The sequence below is a fragment of the Primulina eburnea genome, chromosome 2 (assembly GCF_022965805.1).
Source record: "Primulina eburnea isolate SZY01 chromosome 2, ASM2296580v1, whole genome shotgun sequence".
Classification (NCBI taxonomy): domain Eukaryota; kingdom Viridiplantae; phylum Streptophyta; class Magnoliopsida; order Lamiales; family Gesneriaceae; genus Primulina; species Primulina eburnea.
The window spans coordinates 13,419,538-13,442,248 of NC_133102.1; the positions used below are offsets into that span (position 1 = coordinate 13,419,538).

General features: G+C 35.2%; 1 protein-coding gene across 2 annotated transcripts; it reads right to left on the bottom strand.

Moving 5' to 3' along the window:
- Window positions 1–4,462: 4,462 nt before the first annotated feature.
- Window positions 4,463–8,524, bottom strand: LOC140822979 (uncharacterized). Of its 2 annotated transcripts, none has more exons than XM_073184028.1 (4): window positions 8,306–8,524; window positions 6,970–7,414; window positions 6,772–6,887; window positions 4,463–5,127 (listed from the first exon to the last, which is right to left on the bottom strand). In XM_073184028.1, the coding sequence occupies exons 1-4, from the start codon at window positions 8,460–8,462 to the stop codon at window positions 4,706–4,708; spliced, it is 1,140 nt and encodes a 379-aa protein (XP_073040129.1). In that variant the 5' UTR covers window positions 8,463–8,524; the 3' UTR covers window positions 4,463–4,705. The 2 variants fall into 2 exon arrangements, with proteins under 2 accessions (XP_073040129.1, XP_073040128.1); XM_073184027.1 differs by having other exon boundaries at window positions 8,108–8,515.
- Between the last annotated feature and the right edge of the window lie 14,187 nt (window positions 8,525–22,711).

Consider the following 22,711-nt stretch of genomic DNA (forward strand, 5'->3'; position numbering starts at 1 on the left):
TTATAAACAAATTTATAATTCCCCTTTTCGGACTTGATATTAATTTTGAATCTTATTCAAAATGAGGGTTTTTAATTTTGAAAGGTCTCATCATTAATTTTATTTTAAAAGCTCGCCATGTTTGATCGTATGTTTGTCGGATTCATGCAACTTTGTTATTATCATAATAATAACACACATACTCATTATTTATAACATATCATGCATATATTATAAATAGAAAACAGTACAAGGATGATCAATTGCCCCAAAACTAATGGCCCGTGTGAGCTAAACACGGGCCTAGGTCCAATCCTAGGGTAAATGCAAGGGATGCAATGCAACTACATTATTACATTAGCATCCAATATTACATGTCTTCGATCTTCATAATCACCAAGGCCACCATCTTCCAATCTTGATCTTCCACTATTCTAATATTTACAATTAAATATCCATGGCACATAGGGATACATCTCCTGGGGTGGGAACGGGCCATAAACCAAGCCCACTTTAAATTGATAATTATTACAATCATTCAACACAAATATCCTAGCATACACATAGCAAATTGGGCTTGGGCTTTTGATCATCTTTCATGCATAATATCACATATCATACACCATCAATTAATTATCACTATAATTAATTGATCCAATATTATATATCTTGATCCAATCACTAACCGCCACAATTATAAATTAAATTAACAAAGTATACAAACACCTTTGTCTACTTTCAAATTAATTTATTTATAATCGAATTTCTTGTAAATCATAATTTACTATAAATAATTAAAGTCCAACTTCAATTATTTATTTTATGAGAAAATATGTGCAACAATTGTAAATTTAAACTTAAGGGCCCAAAAACCATTTTTCACCAAAAATATTTTGGCCCATTTAAATTTCACAAATTATGTTGTCCATCCAATGGCCCAACATCTCAAGGCCCATGACACTAAGATTCTCCAAAACACTTTTGGAAACCCTAGCCGCCATCGCCGTCGCCGGATCTCCGTCGCCGGATTCCGGCAACAAAATTTTTTTTTTTTTATTTAAAAACTGCAATTTTCGGGCAGCCCGCTTTGCTGCCCGAAAAACAAGGGCAGCTCGGGCAGCCCTCGTTGCTGCCCGAAAAAATGTTTTTTTTTTTGTTTTTGCTTCAAAATTTTCGGCCCTTTGATTTTATTGCACAAAAAATCTCAAGCGGTTAGAAATCTATCTCAACATAATATTATGCAAATATTACACAAAAACCGTAACCTTAGCTCTGATACCACTTGAAAGCGGACCGGTTACGGTGGCCGGAAGCGCAACGGAAGTCAAAATATTTAAATTTTCATGCTTAAATTTCGGCCACCCTTGGTTTGTGCAATATTTACATTTCAAAACACCATAAAACATACATAGGGTGTTTTAGAATTTACCTATCAATCACAAGGATTGATGAATGGCACCAACTTTGTTGTGAACAACAAAGCTCTTCAAATGGAAGACAAGTCTACAAGCTCCTCCTCCTTGCTTCTAAATCAAGCCCACCACAAGCTATGTAAAACCCCTCAAGTTTTGCACTAGAAAAACTCAAGGATTTTTCAAAGAGAAGATTTTATTCTCCAAGAATGAAGAACAAAACAAGAAGAAAAATGGAGAGAATTTTGAGAGCAAATTTCGGCCAAGACAAGTGAGTGAATGAGGGAGTGTAGTCTAGACTTGGGTGTGGGAAAAGTGAAAAAGTTGATCCCCATGCCATGCATTATTTTATTAAAAAGTATTCAAAGTCTCTTCACCTCCCAAGCATGCAAACCCTAGCATTTCATGTATATAATATGGTTTTTAACACATTAAAAACCATAGACTAAATTTTAATTATCTCAAACATTTTTGAGATTAATTAAATACTACTTGAATTTATTCAAGTCCCACTAGTTAAATAATTATTTTAATTGAGCTCTACAAGACTCAATATTATTAATTCAACACTTGAATTATTTTTAATTATTTGGACTCTACTAGGTCCACTAGTGTTTAATTAATTCAACACTTGAATTAATTTAATTTAGTCTCCAATAATGTTTATGAAAATCACAATTTTCAACTACATTATTTACTTGGCCAAATTTTAATCTTAGGAACACTTCCATAAATTAAAATTTATATTTCTCTCTTAGAAGTCATACTTCTATTTTTCTTAACGCTTATAAACACATTTATAAGCCGTTCAACACATTGAACTATTTTACTTCTCATCGAGATTTACAAAGCCAGTACTTGTGTGGCCCTCAATGGTTCATTGATACGACTAGCCGTGGGTTCACATCTCCATGTGATTCGGACTAAACATGTCCTTATTCGAGCATACCCCTATTGCTCCATTCTTACTTGTCGACTCCTTGATAGTAAGAACGTCAGAACTCAAGTCTGATAGTACCCAACCAATCACGTTAAACGCCTAGCAGCATCGCTTACGTGATTCCCTAGGTATCACATGATAGTGCCTGCAAGAACCATTCAATTATGGTTAGCGTACAGTACGGTCCCTTCAACTCATATATCCCGACCGATTCGACAACTATTGTTTTATCGAGAGTTGTCAATGAATCGATAATATGTGTCATGTTGTGGTTGCATCGATGGTGTAATCTATGAAACCCCTTTCATAATTACCACCACACTCTGATCAGATATTTCAACCCACACATACATGAAAAACACATAGGATATCCATACCCGTAGGTAAGCGGTGAATCCCCGGCTACAATGCATCGACTCCTATGTGTTTCGCCGTAACACTCAACCTTGCCACCTGATGACCCCATAAGAGTCGGTAAACAAGTCAAAGTGAAACGCTAGCACATAGAGTCTCAATGTTGTCCCGGGTCATAAGGACTAATGGTGTACAACCATAAACTAGGACTTTTCCACTCGATAAGTGAGAACCACTTGGAAAGTCCTTTATAGAGGGTTGTTCAGTGCACTCTACAAGGAGCACCTATCTGCATGCTCGGACATCACAATGTCCCCTACCAATGAAACATGGTACTCACATCACAGATACTAGTCTCTAACTCGAGCGGCCTATATCCTTCTTAGTGGCGGCTGAATCGACTAGGAACCGTTTAGAATATACAGTATTACAAATATGAGTTTCATGATACTCATCATATGAGTATCTCATATTCTTTCTACTATTTGTATATTCAAGGACTTTATCTATGCAACTCGCATGGGTATAAAGATAAAGATGCGTCAAATCAATAAATTCAAATATTATTAAAATAAAGATCGTTTAATACAAAAAGTTTCATCGTGAACAGTCGGCCAACACTTGGCTCGACGTGCACCTACTCTAACATATATGTGTGTAGAGTTTTATGATTAGCATAATAAATAATGAAAAAGAATTAAATATGGTCATTATTGAGTGTTCGAATTGATGCAATATGTGAGCACTTAACCAATGACCAATAATTCAATTTCTTTTACCAATACTTTCTCGGACGGCATGTCATACAAGGTTTGTCTAATACAGTTTACCTGACTAGCATAGTTTGCATGTTATTACATTTACCTAAAGATTTACCCAGTGTCCATCTAAATGTAATGGCTACGAGTTTCATCGTCATAAAAATCAAATATTTATTACTTAATTGATTATATTTATTCTATGATTGGTAAATATGAGTGGATTAGAAATGTTTTTCGCTCATTATTAAGAAAATTAAAGTAAAATTTGTTGTTGGTGGTTCTCAGTACTACTATTATTATTGTTAGTGCAAAAATTATTATAACTGTTTTTATGATTTTATATTTTTCAACCAGGAAAATAGAAAGCGCTCCAAAACCGAGGAAATGGGACATGTAACATATGTTTCGGTTACAAAGAGAATTTCCAATAATGGACATATTACTCACATTGGTCAAATGAAGTTGGCGCAAAAAAGTTTCTTCTCTCCAATGATTTGAATTTGAATTTGATCCCTTTTGTGCATTTCCTATCAACCTATTAATTCACTCAAAGTTGCCACCATTTATACACCAAGAGGCAAGAACCCTTTTCAAAAAAAATATCTGCACACACACACACACACAAAGAACCCTTTATTTGCAATACAAACTAAGTTGGAAGCGATAACTTAAATACTTGATTATTATCTTAAAGTGTGAAAACAAATCATTCTAATCTGCAAGTTTTTTTTTATATTTATTTATTTGCTATAGAATCTATTTCGAATTTAAAAATATTGGAGAGTGAAATGGAGGCTCCAATAATATCTATAAGTCGGAAAGGATTGAATACAGAGTGTGGGGCTCGTCTCACGAAATTAACATGGCACGGGTAGGAGACTTTTCTATGAATTTAGTTGCTGAAAACCCACCTTATAACAAGTTTCCTGCGTCCCAACATCTCTATCAACGCCACACAAGACCTTGCAGACCAGAGATGTCCATTTGGTTGCAAGGGCCAAAACTAGAGCATCATGTCAACAAAAAAAGGACTGGATTTCCTGATACAGCTCATTCATAACGTAGCATTACACGTATGGATACTCAACTATGCAAAAGAACCAAGGAACGACAAACTAACAATAAATATTTGCGGCATTACCACGGACTGAAGGACATCTAAAGAACCACGAACATCTAATGACAACAGTGCCTAATATCATCGACTAATTCAAAATTACAAGCACTTGAAACCAAACCGATTCCCAGATTCAACGGTATCATGTTTCTGGTTCAGATACCTGAAGATACACCATTTGGGTGTATCCATTGAACACAGAATTATCAAATTGAGACAAACCAAGCCTCTTGAATAAGCCATATCTACCATCTTCTATGACAGGAGTAGATGCACGAGCTGGATCGTACCTTGTTTGATGTGTTAGTGAAGGACCAGCAACAGGGGGAAGCTCCCAGTAAACATCGAGTACTGACTCAACAAATCTGCTGTTCTCAAAATGTTCAGTATAAGTAATTGCCTTGTTGCTATGGTTAAAATCATCCCGCATATGCCCTCTTACGCCCCACCAGGCTTCTCTGGGTCCACAGAGCTCATCTATATCAACTGCTTTGTCCCAGAATTTGTTCCTTCTAAATCTTATCCTGGCTTCGTCGCTCTCTTTGAAACAGCTATGTCCGCCACCTGGATAGACAGATCTATTATACAGTGACCGTAGCAAACAAAAAAGATCCCAAATAAACTGACTGAGAACGTGTGATCAAGAAAACAAATTGTTTGACTGTTCAAAAAAATGGACAAATAACACGAAGAACGTGTGATCAACGAAATGAATGGTTTACTGTTCAAGAAAAATGGACAAATAACACGCAAGCTTTGCTCTCAAATATTCATCCACCTACCGTATTAAACTCATCAAGATATTCACAGCCTAAGAGGAAATGAAGAAATGAAATTAAAAACCATTTTAACTTCTGAAGGAAAATAATATTGGGGTGGGGTTAATGATTATTACAAAGAGAATTAAGCATTAATATTGACAAGCTCTGTCATTTTTTGGCTACTCATATATAGTTCTCTTTGCTTAGTTGAATTGATTAGATTGCTTGGTTGAATTGATTAGGAAAAGTTGTTAGCCAGTAAAGCAGCTATGCACCCTTTTAGTGTCAAATTATTGAATGATTTGGACAGCCTACATAATAAATTGAAAACCTCAAAATCAATCTGAAACCAGAACAGTTTAGTTAGCAGCTTGAAAGTTACAATCCTGGATCAAATTGAAACCCAACCATTTACATCAAACCGATCTGAACCAAACCAAACTATGTTGTTTTGTCCCCAAACTATGTTGTTTCTCTTTATATGTGCGTAAATATGGAAAATATACAGACTTTTAAAATTTATTAGAACTTAGTTTATGTCATCATAGACAATAGATATGTTATTATCCACTTCATAATTTACATTATATATATTATCTTATTTAATAAAGTTTTTGTGGTTTAAACGAAATTAAACTGCATATTTTGGTTCAGTCGTGGTTTGGAAAAACTCTTAAACTGAAATTGACAGTTGACTTTTATAAAACAGAAACTTTCCAGCTCAAACAGTATACACTCTTAGATTTTGGTAATCTATTTAGTGGTTTTGTATAAAAACACCAAGCCATCCACAATTATCTGCTCTTCAGTGCCACACGACTCAATACACATAATCAGGTTTAGGACTTGTTTCTAGCTCCACGAGAAAGTATCACTCATCCGCATCAATGCTGTTAAAATTGTTCTCTCAGTTTCATGTCAAATAACTGAAAGTCAAGTGGAAAGCAAAAACCAAAATACACATAATCAGGTTTATGACTTGTTTCTAGCTCCACAAGTTAGTATCACTCATCCACATCAATGCTGTTAAAATTATTCTCTCAGTTTCATTTACAACACTATTCAAATAACTGAAAGTCAAGTGGAAAGCAAAAACCATAATACACATAATCAGGTTTATGACTTGTTTCTAGCTCCACGAGAAAGTATCACTCATCCGCATCAATGCTGTTAAAATTGTTCTCTCAGTTTCATGTACAATACTATTCAAATAACTGAAAGTCAAGTGGAAAGCAAAAACCATAATCTGTTTCAGAAAATTATGTGAAAGGAAAAAGGCACCGGCAACCCCTGGTAGGGGATGATGGCCACTCTTGGAGAACACAGAGCAAATAAATCTGACAGAATAGAATACAAGGCAATTCAAAATCAACAGACAGATCTTGCGTCACAGGCAAGGTTACAGAGTGATCAACATCAAGAGGCAGTGAAATAGAAAACAGCATACCTCTTATGTAAAATTGATCACATATTTGCCTGAAGGAATAATGGTCCCCAGTTCCAGTATCATAGTTGTCCTCAAAAACTAGATGCTTGAAGCCAGCTTTAAGTGCTTGCTTTAATCTACCATCAAAGAGTAAAGCTATAATAGAACGGATACTTGGAGTTTCATGGAGTGGAATCTGTAAAATTTATAAAGATGTACCTTTTTAGTTCATTTTGATGATCATCAAAGAAGATTAAAACCCGGCTGAGATCTTTTATCCCATGTTTCTTCATCACTCTTGCCCAATCCATGCTCCCGAAATCAACAAAGTCCTTTCCAGCAAAATAAGTGCAATTTCCATCAACATAAGCAGGTCCTTTCTTAAGGTACTTTTCTGGATGACGAGGCGAAAGTGACACAATAGGTGTTTCCGGCATTGCTTGCCTTAAAACCCATGTAGAATGTCCCTTAAAAGCTCCGCTTTCAATCATCAAGTCAGGCTTGAGCCATTGTGTGATAAACCAAAGTCCAAAACTATGGTCAAATCCCATCCCATACATGTTGTTCTTTATAGGACGGGTCTCGTATATTGGCACAAACTCCTCAAGAGCTTTGAGTAAATCCTTTGATGTCCATTCAACAGTTTTTCCTTGTTTCGATCTGCCTTTAGACAAGGATAATTAAATAGGTATAAACTCAGACAACCTTCTTTGCTACCAAATGACAAAATTTTAAAACCAGCACACAAAACACTCTGAATTCTTATTGCACTGCATGGAAATATGAATCTTAAATTGATTCTCGAGAATTTGATTAAGGAATAATTTTCCCATCAATAATTTTATCATTCTATAGGAAATCTTAGCAAATGGATTCACTAAAATATACAGGATTGAGTGTTTGGCGTGTTATCATTAATCACAGAAGTCAATGACCATGTTATGTTGCTACAATATTTTATGCCAAACGAAGATAGTATAATAGTCCATTCCAACAATTTCATTTTGAAATGATTTCTGCTTTAATAAATCAACTTCTCATAAAAATGAACTCTTTCTAGATGGGGCGAACCTGGAATTTAGTTGTGTGTTCAATGAGGATTATTCAGCTGCTTACTATGCAAACTCAATTTTTTTTAGCTAAGTTGAGCTTCAGATCTCTCGATCAATCCTCAATACAACAAAAACAAAGTATGGTAATCTATATCCACGCGCAATGTATTTGATCATTACAAACATAAATGAGTAAGAATAAACTATTTGCTTCGAATTTCGTTATTCGTTTTTGGGAAAAAAATTCTAAAACCCTAACATTTCAAAAAATAAAGGAAAAATTGCAAAAGCTACGTTTTACATACACCAGGGAACCCCAAGAGATCCGAAATCCGATTCAAGCCCATCGAACCCGAAGAATCTCAACCGCGAAGTGTGATCGGATGAGGAGACAGAGATGCAGACCAAATCATGCGTATGATAAATGAAAGAAGAGATAATCACGATAGGAAGCCCGATTATGAGAATGGGCCAGATGTATCCAGTTCGGGTCAGATAATTACTGATCCGCATAGCGACTGATATGTGCTTCCGTGTCTTGGACTCGTCCCCGGTTTCTTCGGCGCCACCGTCTTCGTTGAGGGAGGTGCCGTCTTCGCCGGCATGCGGCGTTCGCCTTGTAGAAAGTGCTCTCTCTAGCATCTTGTTCGTTTGCGACATATGGACACTCACTGCGCTACAGCAGAATTTGGATTTGTTGATCAAATATTCCAGATTAGCCCCCGTTACTTTTGTTTAATCTCATATAGGTACTTGTTTTTATGATAACATATGTTTTATATATACTTATTAGTAATCGTAGCACTTGCAAAATTATACAACGATAGAATTGGTTGTGATGGAATTATTCTATTTTGGATGTGAATAAGAAGTAGAAAGAGATTGAGTTGAAAAAAAAATAACAAATTAAGGACATATTTGAAATATTAAAAATAACAAATTAAGGACATTTTTGAAATATTAAAAATGCTTCACCAAAAACATTTTTATTGAATGATCACTTAATACATAGTATAAATATATGGTCATGCTGTAATATAAAAATATAACAAATTTTTATTTATCTCGTTGATGTTTAATTTGAGACACGAACCACTTAGGAAATGATATATGTCACTATTTACATGTGTTAATCATTTTGGTAACAGTGGCCTAATACATTTTCGAGCATTAGGAAAGGTGGTGTTAAAAACAATTAGGATTTTTATATTAACTTGGGTTAATCATTTTCGTAAAGCGATAACGAATACGAAGTAGTTGCTATAGGAGCTTATTGTTCAGTCACGCATGTGCGGGCCCGAGCTCGGCGCGTGATAGAATGGTATCAGAGCCGGTCACCAGAATGGAATACCGAGAAATAAGTGCTATGCGGGTCAAAGTGATACATACATGGGAGCCACCTCTTGAATCTGTAGGAGCCACCTCTAGATTCTCAGCGCTAGTGGATCGAGTGGTCAGGCTGCGCTGAGGACGTCGCGTTCTAAAGGAGGGGTGATTGTGATACCCTTGTCCCACATCTTAAAAATTAAAGATTTAAAACTAGTTTATAATGGGCTATAATGGACTTCTATAGTGACTTGGTTTAATCATTTTCGTAAAGTGATGACGAATACAAAGTAGTAGTTATAGGAGCTCATTGTACAGTCACGCAGGCACGGGTCCGGGCTCGGGGCGTGACAAATTATGTTTAAAAATATTTTTTATTAGAATCTTTAATGAAGCAGTTTTTCTCACGAAATTCAACTAAGTAACCATTATAACAAAGTTGACTGACAGTAGTCAAATTATAACACAAATTTTAACAAGTAATACATAATTAATTACAGCATTTTCATTAGTAATTATATCCTTATCCACGAAATTTCCTTATTATTGTCACGAAAGGTGATCATGGGTCCTTCATAATAATTGATTAAGTCAGATAGCATTTGGGCTAGACTAGTCATACGCCTTGAATACCCACTTGTTCAAGTACCAAACAGAATTCTTCAATCCTTTTCGTTCATTATTCATCATACACAAATTAAATCAACATGTATCCAATCCTATTTGGGTCCAAATGAGACCTTATGAACCCTCAATTGGATAAGCCTGGCTGGATGACCACTCCGTTTGTTCAACAAGGGTCATGCAAAATTTTGCGTGTGTGTGATGATCTATAAATGTTAGAAACAATATTTTGTTTAGCCTTTTTATCATCATTGCTCTGCCAATATTTCTTTTGAACATGCTTACAATTGTAGTGTCGATATGGCCTAGCCTTCATTAAGTTGTGTATTGCTTGACTGAATCTGTGACCAGACCAGTTGGGCTTGACAGTGGAACTCTCTATTGTATACCCAACACTAAAAATTTTCCTTTATTCATCAGTTCGATATGCTTCTCAACTTGATCATTAATCTTCTGATGTTCTTATATTGTATTGGGCTTCAAAAAGTGAATATATTTCCCTTTACATATGTTCAGTTTTGATTGAGTACTACAGTCAGTGGGATTGCTATTATTGTTGTCAAAGCCGAGACAAGTTTTGTCTCCTGAGTGCTTCTGCAAATCCTGCATTTTCTCAAGACTTAATGACAACTTGTTCCAAATGCTAATAAGTTAAGCTAATTTTGTATTATCATAAATAAGCCGTTGATGCTCATTTATTACTCTTTCATTCTTGTTTTTCAGTTTTGTAACTTCTTCCTTAATATCTACCACTTCACATGACCGTTCCCAGTTGGGCTCGGTATCATTGTCAGTTAGTGAAATGACTTCGACTTTTTTTATTATTATTTATACTAATCATATATCATAAACTCGAAAATACTATCTAATAAAATAGCTTAATATTTCTAACGATCATAATAAATTTACAATTTAAATCTCAATTGCATAAAATAAATCCTAAATCAGCAACTAACCAAAATTTCCTAAATTGACCTTTGAAAAGATCAACTAACAATAAAAATAAATCATAAAAATATCTCTAATAAAATCATTAACAGAATCGTTAAATCATTTATCTATCTAGCTAGTGCGAAGACATAAAGGTCCTCGGGTTTGTACTGCTGCACTCGATCCACTCAATCGTCAGCACCTCCCATAAGCAATCAATTCATGCATCGTACAAACCTAGTGATGCAGGTAATACATATACAATCACATGCATTAAAAACCATATTTTTATTTCAAATATCTTTTCAACATAAATAAATCGTAAATCGTAAAATCATTTTAAAATACTTTTTGAGCATAAATACATCATTTAAAATAATTTAAAATAAACTTTAAGTATAAATAAATAATTTTAAAAATAGCTTTAATACGAACATATATCATAAAATCATTTTAATCATAAAGCGTTCAATCATATATCATTTTGGTGAAGTTTGATCCTTAAAAGTGACTAGCTTTTATCCTTCGGTCGAATGATCAGTCTTCAGCTCCACATGGCTCATAGGGGTGTGCACTAGGCTCCACCATGAAAATAAGATCGTCGGAGTCCCTCTGGAGCCTTTTTCCATACACAGGGTCCCTCTGGGGCATTGGCCCTCAAGTCATCCCTACAAAATTGTAAGTTCACCGTCCTCATATACGGATCCCACACAAATCATATATCATATGTCACAGTCAATTCACATCCCTCAAAATATTTTTCTTTTTCTTTTAAACATAAAATATCATGGCTTTCCAAAAATATGATTTTAAACAGTGTAAATTACACAGCTTTACCATAAATCATAAAATAACATATTATCAAAATAATCATTTTATTTCACAAAATATCATTTAATATACATTATGATCCTTCGGACGCTGCCAAGCTTGTAAATATTTTCTCAGTGTAAAATTACCGTTTTGCCCCTAAACGTAAAAATTCTCAATTTTATCTTTTTCTCACTTTTAATGACATGAAATTATTCTAAATAATTATTTAATCTTAATTATAATTTTTCATAATTTTATTCCGCTTAAATCTAGATGTTTCAATTAATTCTTTAATTAACGTTTCGTGAGGCGATTAAATCCCGGCTAAATCCAAAACTCATTATTTTGATCCCAAATTTTAAAAACAACATTTTTATTATTTATTTTACCATTGTGAGCCATGAACCACACCCGTGGACCATGGTTCTTATTTTAATTTTATTTTTTTGACACATAATCGAACACACCGAGCCATCTCTGAAAATACTCGAGCCATGGTCGAGCCACCTCAAGCAAACCCATCTAGGAACCCTACTGACCAAGCCCAGCCCATAGAACCTAGCCCCGGCTTGATCAAACTCTCCTGGACAGAGACACCACCCTGCGCCTGGCTATATACTCACGCCTATAAACTCTCAGCCCACTTGGACTCTTCCAGCCCAGCCCCCACCGAGCCCACCCAACCCTAACCATCCCTGGACCACGCCCAAACCCAATCCAAACCATCCCAAGCACTTGAACCCACACGCGAGCCAACAGCAACAAGCAGTAGCCTGTGCGCGCCTCCATGTTGCTTCCCTCACGTTTTCCAAGTCTTGCTCGAGCCACAGCGCACCCACCTGCACCAAACCCTAGCTCGACCCTTGTACATCTCCCTTGGACCCTGACAGACCACCCTGGCTTGCCCCCAGGTCAGCCGTGAGCCCCTCTTCTTTCCCGAACAGCTTCTGCGCGTGAAGAGTCCCTTCACGCAAGGACTCTTCTCCACCCACTTAGCGCAAGCCCTAGCCCCCTAGGACTCTACCAGACCCTCTCTCTGACCCTCCTCGAGCCCTAGCCAGCCCTGTCCAAGACCCAAGGAACCATGCAAAGCAACTGAGCCCTTGCACCAAGCACAAACCAACACACACACATGGTTTCTTTTATCTTTCTTGTCCCACCGTTCCATCTTATTTTCTATTGAATTTAACTCAATCACAATTCAATCATATTTTATCATGTTTTGGCAGTGTGTCTGTTGGTTCATAACGATTATTTTAAAACAAGCGTAAAATCGTGAAAACATTGAAAATACGTATCTTACCGTAAAATAATCGAACCCACGTATTTTTCATGTATAATCAATTAAAACACACATATTATGATTCGTATGATGTTTAAAAGGATTTAGAAAATGTGTCTTTGCATTTATAACGCTCGATTATTCGATAGTTGGCGATGGTGTGACGTTAGATGACCGAACGACGAAGAACACAAGCTTTTCTTTTCCTTCCTATTTATTGAAAATATTAGGTGTGTGCAAGGTGTGATTTCAGCTGAATCAAGGTTAAATTGTGGTGTTTTGAAAGCCATGGTAACTTATTTATAGATTTAATTAAAAAGCTAATGAGCTTTAATTTTGGGCTTGCAAGTTTAAGGGTAATTGGGCCTATTTAAATTAATTAAATTGAGCCCATTAATACTTATTTAATTAAAACTAAAAGTTTATAAAATAAGTTTCTCAAAAATAATATTTTTGATATTTTAAAACTACTTGGTTGTCCAAAACCGGCTTCTCAGGAATAATCGAGCTCGGCTCGTAAAATAATTCGAACTCCAACATTTTTAGGAAAATTAAATCATTTTTAAATCATATTAGAAAGCATTGCCATTATTTAATAAAAAATACATATTCTTGTCTTGGTCGTCCCTGATCTCCTTTCCCCTACCTATTATCGAATATTCGGGTAAAATTTTTAATTTCATGTAATCATATCATATTATCATTTAATCATGAAATCATACATTTAATCATATACTAAACATCGTGTTAGCATTTAAAATCAATTAAATAAAACAATTAAGCAATTAAAACAATTTTGCATACATGCAGTTTACGTAGGTTGGTTTTTCGGACGTTACAATTCTTCCCCTCTTACATAGAATTTCGTCCTCGAAATTTTTCTTGACTTGATTATTGGAAAGCTTAGATTCTCTTATCATTCTCAAACTTAACCTCTAACTTAAATCTTATTATAACGTACCGAACTTTTAACTATTTTAAAATTTGCGGAAAAATAAAAAATTTCTTAAATAAAAAATAAACCTTCAAATTTGTATTAAAATAACTTGTTCGTCTAAAAACATTTGTAATAAAAACAACCAAAATCAGTTTGCCAAAAGTTATAATCGTTTAAACATCATAAATCACTTCATGAAAATCAAAGTATTTGAAATAGCATGCATAAAAGTATTCATAAAAACATGGACGGTCATCAGGTTTAGCCTCCTACGCAGTCTAAGCCAGCTCATTGGTCCCCACCCTTTTCTCCTCAAAGTCATCCTCACCTGCATCGATCAAGTCTAGTGAGTCTAAAGACTCAACATGTATAAACTAGATATAACAAGTAATACGTAATAAAACCACATGTATCTTTAAAATAGAGCGTACATACTTGAAACTTAAACGTAATAACATAAACTTACTTGAAACTTGAACGTAGTAGCATAAACACAGACGTTCCACCATCATAAGACTTTTCTTAAACATACTTGCATCATACATACTTGAGCATACATAACATCATTTTGTGTAGAGATATGTTTCAAAGCAAGTGACCCATACATAAATGCGCCTGATCAGACTAAACCACAGTACTGAGCTGATAGGAAAATTCCACTACCACATACATGAGATCCCCGGTCATGCTTTACTGGGTGGATTGGTCCCTGGTCATGCTTTACCGCTTTCCAATCCTGATCTAAACCCGGTCATGCTTTACCGTGGTGGAGAGGTCCTCGGCCACGTTCATCGACTTCCAAACCCGTTCATAATTTGGTCACAAGACATTTAGCATACATCAAAAACATGAAAATATTTTCTTTTGCACGTCGAACATAATTACTTGGCGTTGAGGGATTCGTTGGATCTCGCTTGAGGCCACTGCTGCACGTACTAACATGGTTTCAAACACTTAACTTTCATAACTTGGACGACGTATTAGTCATGCTCACACCCAAAATGACAAATTTCCTTATGACGTTCTAAATCTCTCTGGACTTGACCTCGTTTAATCATCATACTAAATCATTACATCAAACTCCAAAACAATCCCTAAAAAAATTTCGAGGTAGGGGTCCGGGTACATGCTGGAATTTCGCATTTTGAAGGAAAAAGAGCATGGACTCCGTGTAAGGGTCCAGTAGGGGTCCGGGTACATGCTGGAATTTCGCATTTTGAAGGAAAAAGAGCATGGACTCCGTGTCCGGGTACCCTCTAAACTTGTAAACTCACGAAAATTCACTAACTTATTGATTCATTCTTCCAATCCAAGCCTAGAGACCATGAACAAACACCTCGAGACTCATCCTATGATGTTATTACATTGATTCAAACCCGTACAAACACCCCAAACGTTTCCAAGCATCGACAAGAAACTTCAATACAATAATAACCCGTAATTCGACATCATTTCGCTTCTTACGACTTCTATTACATCCCAAGCCATTCCCGACCCAAACGAACCACCAAATAACACCTAAATACATCCCATAACATATGTAACCGGCGTTGCCCAACGAAGCCTGCAATTCAAAAACTTCAAGAACACATCAAGTACGCATTTAAAAAAAACGCAGTTTGAGCAGTCCAACGAAATCGATCATAACTCACTCATTTCTTATCCAAATATTTTGAATTTACTGTCAAATCGAAGGTATCAAAAAGTTATACATTTTATATGTTGAATTTTTTCCACAAAATCGACCAAAAAGCCGCAGTATTTAAAATGACAGCAAATTTTGAGTTTTCAGATCTAAAATCGTTTCAAAACTGATCCAACAAATTTTTGCTCAAACTTTTTACAACATACATGGATTTTTACGCATAATAAACATTAGAACATATATATAACAAGATCGATGCAGAAACAAAATATTATACATGCCTTTTGATATTTAACATTACCTTAACGACGATACCAAAGCAGGGAAGATGCGAGTGTTGCTCCGGAACGATTTGTGGCTCGATTTCTTTGAAGAAAAGAGACGAAAACTTGCTGGAAAATACAGAGGAGAAGGGGCGGCTGCTGAGAGAACTCAAGGAACCCTAGGTTTTCTTGTTGAAAAAAAAATGGAATGAAATGAAATGTGTGTGTGTGTAAAAACATGTATGTTTGTTTGTGTCTCGGTGTGTTTGTGAGTTTTTTTTTTTAATTAGGGGATAAATTGTGCTAAAATTAATAATTAGAAAACAATAAAAATGTTAACCCCTTTTAACTTAATAAAATCCCTTAATTTAAAATGAAATGCACACTTGCTAAACTTTAAAAGTTTTAAAATCCTAAAATCACTAATTAAATAAATTAGGCTTTAAAAATGCTAAAACTTAATAAATCATTTAAAATGCCTCATTCTTAACTTAAAATAAAATACCACATTTTAAAATTGCCAAAATCGTCGCCGGTTTCTTTTCCTCGATCCCGCATTGAATAATCGCCTGAGACATGAAACTCAAGAAAATGTTTAACGTGCATCGCATAAACATAAATAATTTAAAATAATGCAAATCATAAATCACGCATATCGAAAATCATTTTAAATTTGATTAAATAATTTAACAATTAAATAAATGCATGTATTTTACGTGTACTGAATTTGGGCTCTACACTTATTCTCCAATTTGGTCCTAAAATCTTGAAAATTGCAATTCTAACACAAAAATTTCTCAAAGTAGACTCCTAAATCTAGCTCAAGTAGTGCATGCACCCTATTCTTCTCTAAGTTCTTCATTATCCCCAACAATTCCACTACCCAATACATATTTGATCATTTTTCATACATCATTTAACTAACATGTATATCATGTATCATATAACCATTTAAAGGAATTCTAAGCATATAAAATATAAAACAGTAAAAGCTCACATATATGAGGCGTGACTTCTTGAGCTTCTCGAAGTGATATTACACAACCCTTTGGGCAAAAAATTGGCTTTGATACCAACTGAAAAACGACCTCGACTTTTTTTTATTTATACTAATCAAAAATCATAAACTCGAAAATATTAACTAAATAAAATATCTTAACATTTCTAACAATCATAATAAATTAACAATTTAAATCTCAAGTACATAAGATAAATCCTAAATCAGCAACTAACCAAAACTTCATAAATTGACTAACTAGCAATAAAAATAAAGCCTACAAATATATCTAATAAATTATTAACAGAATCTTTAAATAATTTATCTATCTAGCTAGTGCGGAAACATAAAGGTCATCGGGTGTGTACTACAGTACTCGATTCACTCAATCGTCAGCAACTCTCATAATCATCAAATCCTGCATTAAACAAATCTAGTGAGTCTAATGACTCATCATGTTCTAAACATGGATAGCAAGTAATACATATACAATCACATGTATTAAAAATCATACTTTTCTTTAAAATATCTTCTAAACATAAATAAATCGTAAATCGTAAAATCATTTTAAAATACACTTTGAGCCAAAATACATCATTTAAAATCATTTAAAATAAGCTTTAAACATAAATAATTCATTTTAAAAAAGCTCTTTAATCATTATCATAAATCATATATAATAAAATCATTTCAATAATAAAAATTTCAATCATATATCATTTTGGGTGAAGTTTGATCCTTAAAAGTGACTAGCTTTTATCCTCTGGTCGACTGATCAGTCTTCAGCTCCACATGGCCCATGGGGGTGTGCACTAGGCTCCACCGTGGAAATACGATCTTCGAGGGCCTCTGTGGCTTTTTCTCATACACGGGGTCCCTCTGCGGCCTTGACCCGTATATGGGCTCCTTCTGGTGCATTGGCCCTCACGTCATCCCCACAAAATTGTAAATTCACCATCCTCACATAAACGGATCCCCCACAAATCATATATCATATGTCACAGTCAATTCACATCCCTCAAAATATTTTTATTTTTCTTTTAGAACATAAAATATCATGGCTTTCCAAAAATATCATTTTAAACAGTATAAATTACACAGTTTTACCGTAAATCATAAAATAAAATATTATCATCAAAATAATCATTTTATTTCACAAAATATCATTTAATATGCATTATGATCCTTCGGGACGCTGCCAAGCTTGTAAATATTTTCTCAGTGTAAAATGACTGTTTTGCCCCTAAACGTAAAAATTCTTGATTTATCTTTTTCTCACTTTTAATGAGATGAGATTATTCTAAATAATTATTTAAGCTTAATTATAATTTTTCATAATTTTATTTCGCTTAAATCTAGGTGTTTCATTTAATTCTTTAATTAACATTTTGTGATGCGATTAAATCCCGGTTAAATTCAAAACTCATTATTTTGATCCCAAATTTTAAACATAACATTTTTATTATTTATTCTACCATTGTGAGTCATGAACCACACCCGTTGACCATGATTCCAATTTTAATCTTATTATTTTTGTTTTTGACACATAATCGAATACACCGAGCCATCTCCCAAAATACTCGAGTCATGGTCGAGCCACCTCAAGCCAAACCCAAGCCAACCCATCTAGAACCCTACTGACCAAGCCCAGCCCATATAACCTAGCCCTGGATCGCTCAAACTCTCCTGGACAGAGACACCATCATGCGCATGGCTATATACTCATGCGTATAGACTCCCAGCCCACTTGGACTCTTCCAGCCAACCCACCACTGAGCCCACCCGACTCTAACCATCCTTGGACCACGCACAAACCCAACATAGACCATCCCAAGCAATTGAACCCGCGCGCGAGCCACCAGCAACAAGCAGTAGCCTGTGCGCGCCTCCATGCTGCTTCTCTCACGTTTTCCACGTCTTGCTCGAGCCACAACGCACCCACCTACACCAACCCCTGGCCCAACTCCTGCCTATCTCCCTTGGACCTTGACAGACCACCCTGGCTCGCCACCAGGTCAGCCGCGAGCCCCTATTCTTTCCCGAACAGCTTCTGCGCATCAAGAGTCCCTTCACGCAAGGACTCTTCTCCACCCACTTAGCGCGAGCCCTAGCCCCCTAGGACTCTACCAGACCCCCTCCCATGACCCTCCTTGAGCCACATCCACCCCTGCCCAAGCCCCAAGGGACAATGCAAAGCAACCGAGCCCTTGAACCAAGCACAAACCAACACACGCACACGGTTTCTTCTGTCTTTCTTGTCCCACCATTCCATCTTATTTTCTATTGAATTTAACATGTTTCAATCACAATTAAATCATATTTTATCATGTTTTGACAGCGTGTCCGTTGGGTTCATAACGATTCTTTTAAAACAAGCGTAAAATTGTAAAAACATTGAAAATACGTATCATACTGTAAAATAATCGAACCCATGTATTTTTCATTCATAATCAATTAAAACACACATATTATGATTCATATAATGTTTAAAAGGGTTTAGAAAACGTGCCTTTGCGTTTATAACACTCGATTATTCTAGCATTGGCGAGAGTGCGATATTGGACGATCGGACGACGAAGAACACAAGCTTTTCTTTTCCTTCCTATTACTCAAAAATATTAGGTGTGTGCAAGGTGTGATTTCGGCTGAATCAATGTTTATATTGTGGTGTTTTGAATGTCATGGTAACTTATTTATAGATTTAATTAACAAGCTAATGTGCTTTAGTTTTGGGCTTGCAAGTTTAAGGGTAATTGAGCCGATTTATATTAATTAAATTGGGCCCAATAACACTTATTTAATTAAAACTAAAATTTTATAAAACAATTTTCTGAAAAAAAATATTTTTGATCTTTTAAAACTCCTTGGTTGCCCAAAACCGGCTTCTCGTGAAAAATCGAGCTCGACTCGTAAAATAATTCGAACTCCAATATTTTTAGGAAAATTAAATCATTTTTAAATCATATTAGGAAGTCTTAACATTATTTAATAAAAAATACATTTTCTTGTCTTAGTCGTCCCCGTCTCATTTCTCATGCCTATTATCGAATATTCGGGTAAAATCCTTAATTTCATGTAATCAGGTCATATTATCATTTAATCATGCAATCATAAATTTAATCATATGCTAAACATCATGCTAGCATTTAAAATCAATTAAACAAAACAATTAAGCAATTAAAACAATTTTTCATGCATGCGGTTTACGTAGGTTGGTTTTTCGGATGTTACAGTTAGACTTGCTTGCTTTGATTTTACTTCCTCGAATGATTGAGAAAGTCTCTTTATTTTATTACCGTGTAATTTAGTGCAGTGATAAGATCATCTCATGTAAAATCAGTTGAGCTAAAGTCAAATACCTCATGATAGGTAGATTCCAACTCAACATCAGCCATGAGGCACTGTAACATATCTTCAATACTCCTACTGGTGGAGCAATCTGACTCAGATGAGTTAGTCTCAGAATCAGCGTACTTGTCTTTGCTGTCTTCAGCCACCAACACTTTTTGGTTTCGTCTTTTTCTGAACGAGTTATTATCATCCTTGAACTTCCTCTTCTTGTCATGGGATCGAGCTTCTTTATCATTGGCCTCCTTTAATCCTTCTTTGACTTGGTGCAGTCGACTATTAAATTCCTAAATTCCCCATAGTTGAAACACACGTTATCCTCATTAGTGAACTCTTCCTTGTGATGATTGCATCTGCTTGGGCTTTAGAAGTTGCCATGATTCTTCTATAGGAACTAACAAAACTTATTTACAAACAGTGACATAACATAACTTCTCAACTGTTCGGCTAACTTTTCTTTTGAGACTATTTATTCAGTAGTTACTGCAGCCAAAGCCTTTGTCAGTTAGGTTGAAAAATCACTATCAGTTCTCGTTTCTAGTTCGAATTCATATTCCTTGAGGTCTGCAAATAAAGCGTGCAATTCAAGTTTGTTAGAGTTTTTCAATCCATATATAGCCATGGTTTTGACATCACATTCTCTTGAGAGTGCTCTCATTAATTTTAAGATTATTTATCGGTTGTCATATTCTTTGCCAAGAGCAGTCAGTTCAATAATGATGTTGCTCACTCTTTCATCGAAGTGCGAAGTAGATTATCTAGTTTCATCTTGATATTGTCAAAGTTTTGAATAGCAACCGAAAGATTGTTTTCTTTTGTTTGATCGTTGCATTCGTATAGTTGTAAGAGTTTCTTCCATATGTCCTTGGCATGGGACACATCTTAATCTTGCTGAAATTATTTTTGTCAAGTGTCTTGTACAGAGTGTCTTTAGCCACGTTGTCTAAATTTACTTTTTTTTTTCTTGTTTTAACTTGTCCATTTCATTATTGGCTTTTCTATCATTTGTGGAGCACCATCACTTATGACAATGTTGGTATTTTCTTTTAAAATTTTCATTGGGCCATCTGTGATGACAAAAGACATGCCATCATTTTGAGTATCTAAGTGAGCTTATATTCTAATATTTCAATCATCAAAATATTTCTTGGAGAGCATCATGATTTTACTATATGAGATCATTTGATTGAATAATGTTCAAAGATAATAATTAATCATATATGATACAAATTGTTTGGAACGAAAAAATATTTAAAGGATGTGTGTGACGTCTCGAAAATTTGAAGTCGAAATGAACCACTTGCGTGCAAGTTATTAAATTCCTCATGTATTTTATTAAATGGTTTTAATACATGTTTATTTCATTAATTTGTGTTTTAATTCATGAACTATGAATTTGCATTATTTTAAATTATTATATGATGCACATTAAAACGTTTTCCTTGAGTTTTATATTTCAGGCGATTATTCGAGGCGGGATCGAGGAATAGAGACCGGCGACGATTTTGGAAATTTTAATGCGGTATTTTATTTTAAGCTAAGGATGGGGCATTTTAAATAATTTATTTAGTTTAGTAATTTTAAAGCCTAATTTATTTATTTAGTGATTTTAGAATTTTAAAACCTTTAAAGATATGACACTTGTGTATTTTATTTTAAATTAGGAGATTTTATTAAAAGTAATAGTATGTTAGTATTTCATTAGCATTTTGATTAACATTTTATGTGGCATTTATTTAGCCTTTGATTTACCTTGCTAATTATGTAATTAAGCTATGTTATCCCCCCTAATTACCCCCAAAACTCACGCACACACTCTTACACCCACACACATACACGATATTTCACACCCACACACATACACATTCATTCTCATAAATTTTAGAAGAGAAAAACCTAGGGTTCCTCAAGCATAAGCAGCCGCCCCTTCCCTTCTAAATTTCCAGCAAAGTTATGTTGAGTTTTCTTCAAAGAAATCATTCCACGATCGACCCGGTTCAAGCCTCGCTCAGTTTCCGCTTCGGTATCGCCGGTTCGGTAAATTTAATTATCAAAAGGCACGTATATTCTGTTCTTGATGCATCGATCATGTCATAGTATGTGTTGCGTTGTTTTTATGTTTAAATCCATGTATCAAGTGTAGTAGTTTGAGCGGGTATTTGCTTGGTTCGATTTTGAAGGAAGAATTTTAGATCTAAAACTCGTTTTTCTCTGTTCTTCTCGAAACTGCGATTTTTCCGTCGGGAATTTGAGAAAACTTTCAACTACAAAGTTGTAAAACTTTTTGATACCTTCGATTTGATATAAAATTCGAAATTTTTGGACGAAAATTGAGTGAGTTATGACGTTTTTCGTGGGACTGCTCAAACTTCGTTTTTAAGAAAATTATGTATTGATGCGTTCTTGAGATTTTATGGTTGCAGGCTTCGTTGGGGATCGACGAGTGATCGTTGCTGCGTCTAGGTATGCTTAGTATGCTGTTGGGTTGTTATTTGATAGGCCGTTTAGTGTTGATAGGCACTCGACTACATTAAAGTCGGAGGAAACGTTTCGGTGTCAATTGCCACGTGTTTGAATGATATGCGTCGTAAGGTGAACATTGTTGCTTTGGGAGTCTATACGAATGTGTTTTAAGGTTATGACAAGCTAGGATGGGTCTCGAGGTGTCCACTCATAGTCCGTACAATCGAGTCGAGAGCGCTAAACAAAACATGTACAGAATTTTCGTGAGTTTTCTTGTCCCG

Bases quoted from the DNA above. Each gene is read 5' to 3' on its own strand.
- LOC140822979 (XM_073184027.1), bottom strand. From the start codon at position 8,462: ATGTCGCAAACGAACAAGATGCTAGAGAGAGCACTTTCTACAAGGCGA. The intron at 7,415-8,107 runs GTATGTAAAACG...CCTTGTCTAAAG, and splicing joins ATCTCTTGGGGTTCCCTGGT to GCAGATCGAAACAAGGAAAA. The intron at 5,128-6,771 runs GTATGCTGTTTT...CTGTCTATCCAG, and splicing joins TGATCAATTTTACATAAGAG to GTGGCGGACATAGCTGTTTC.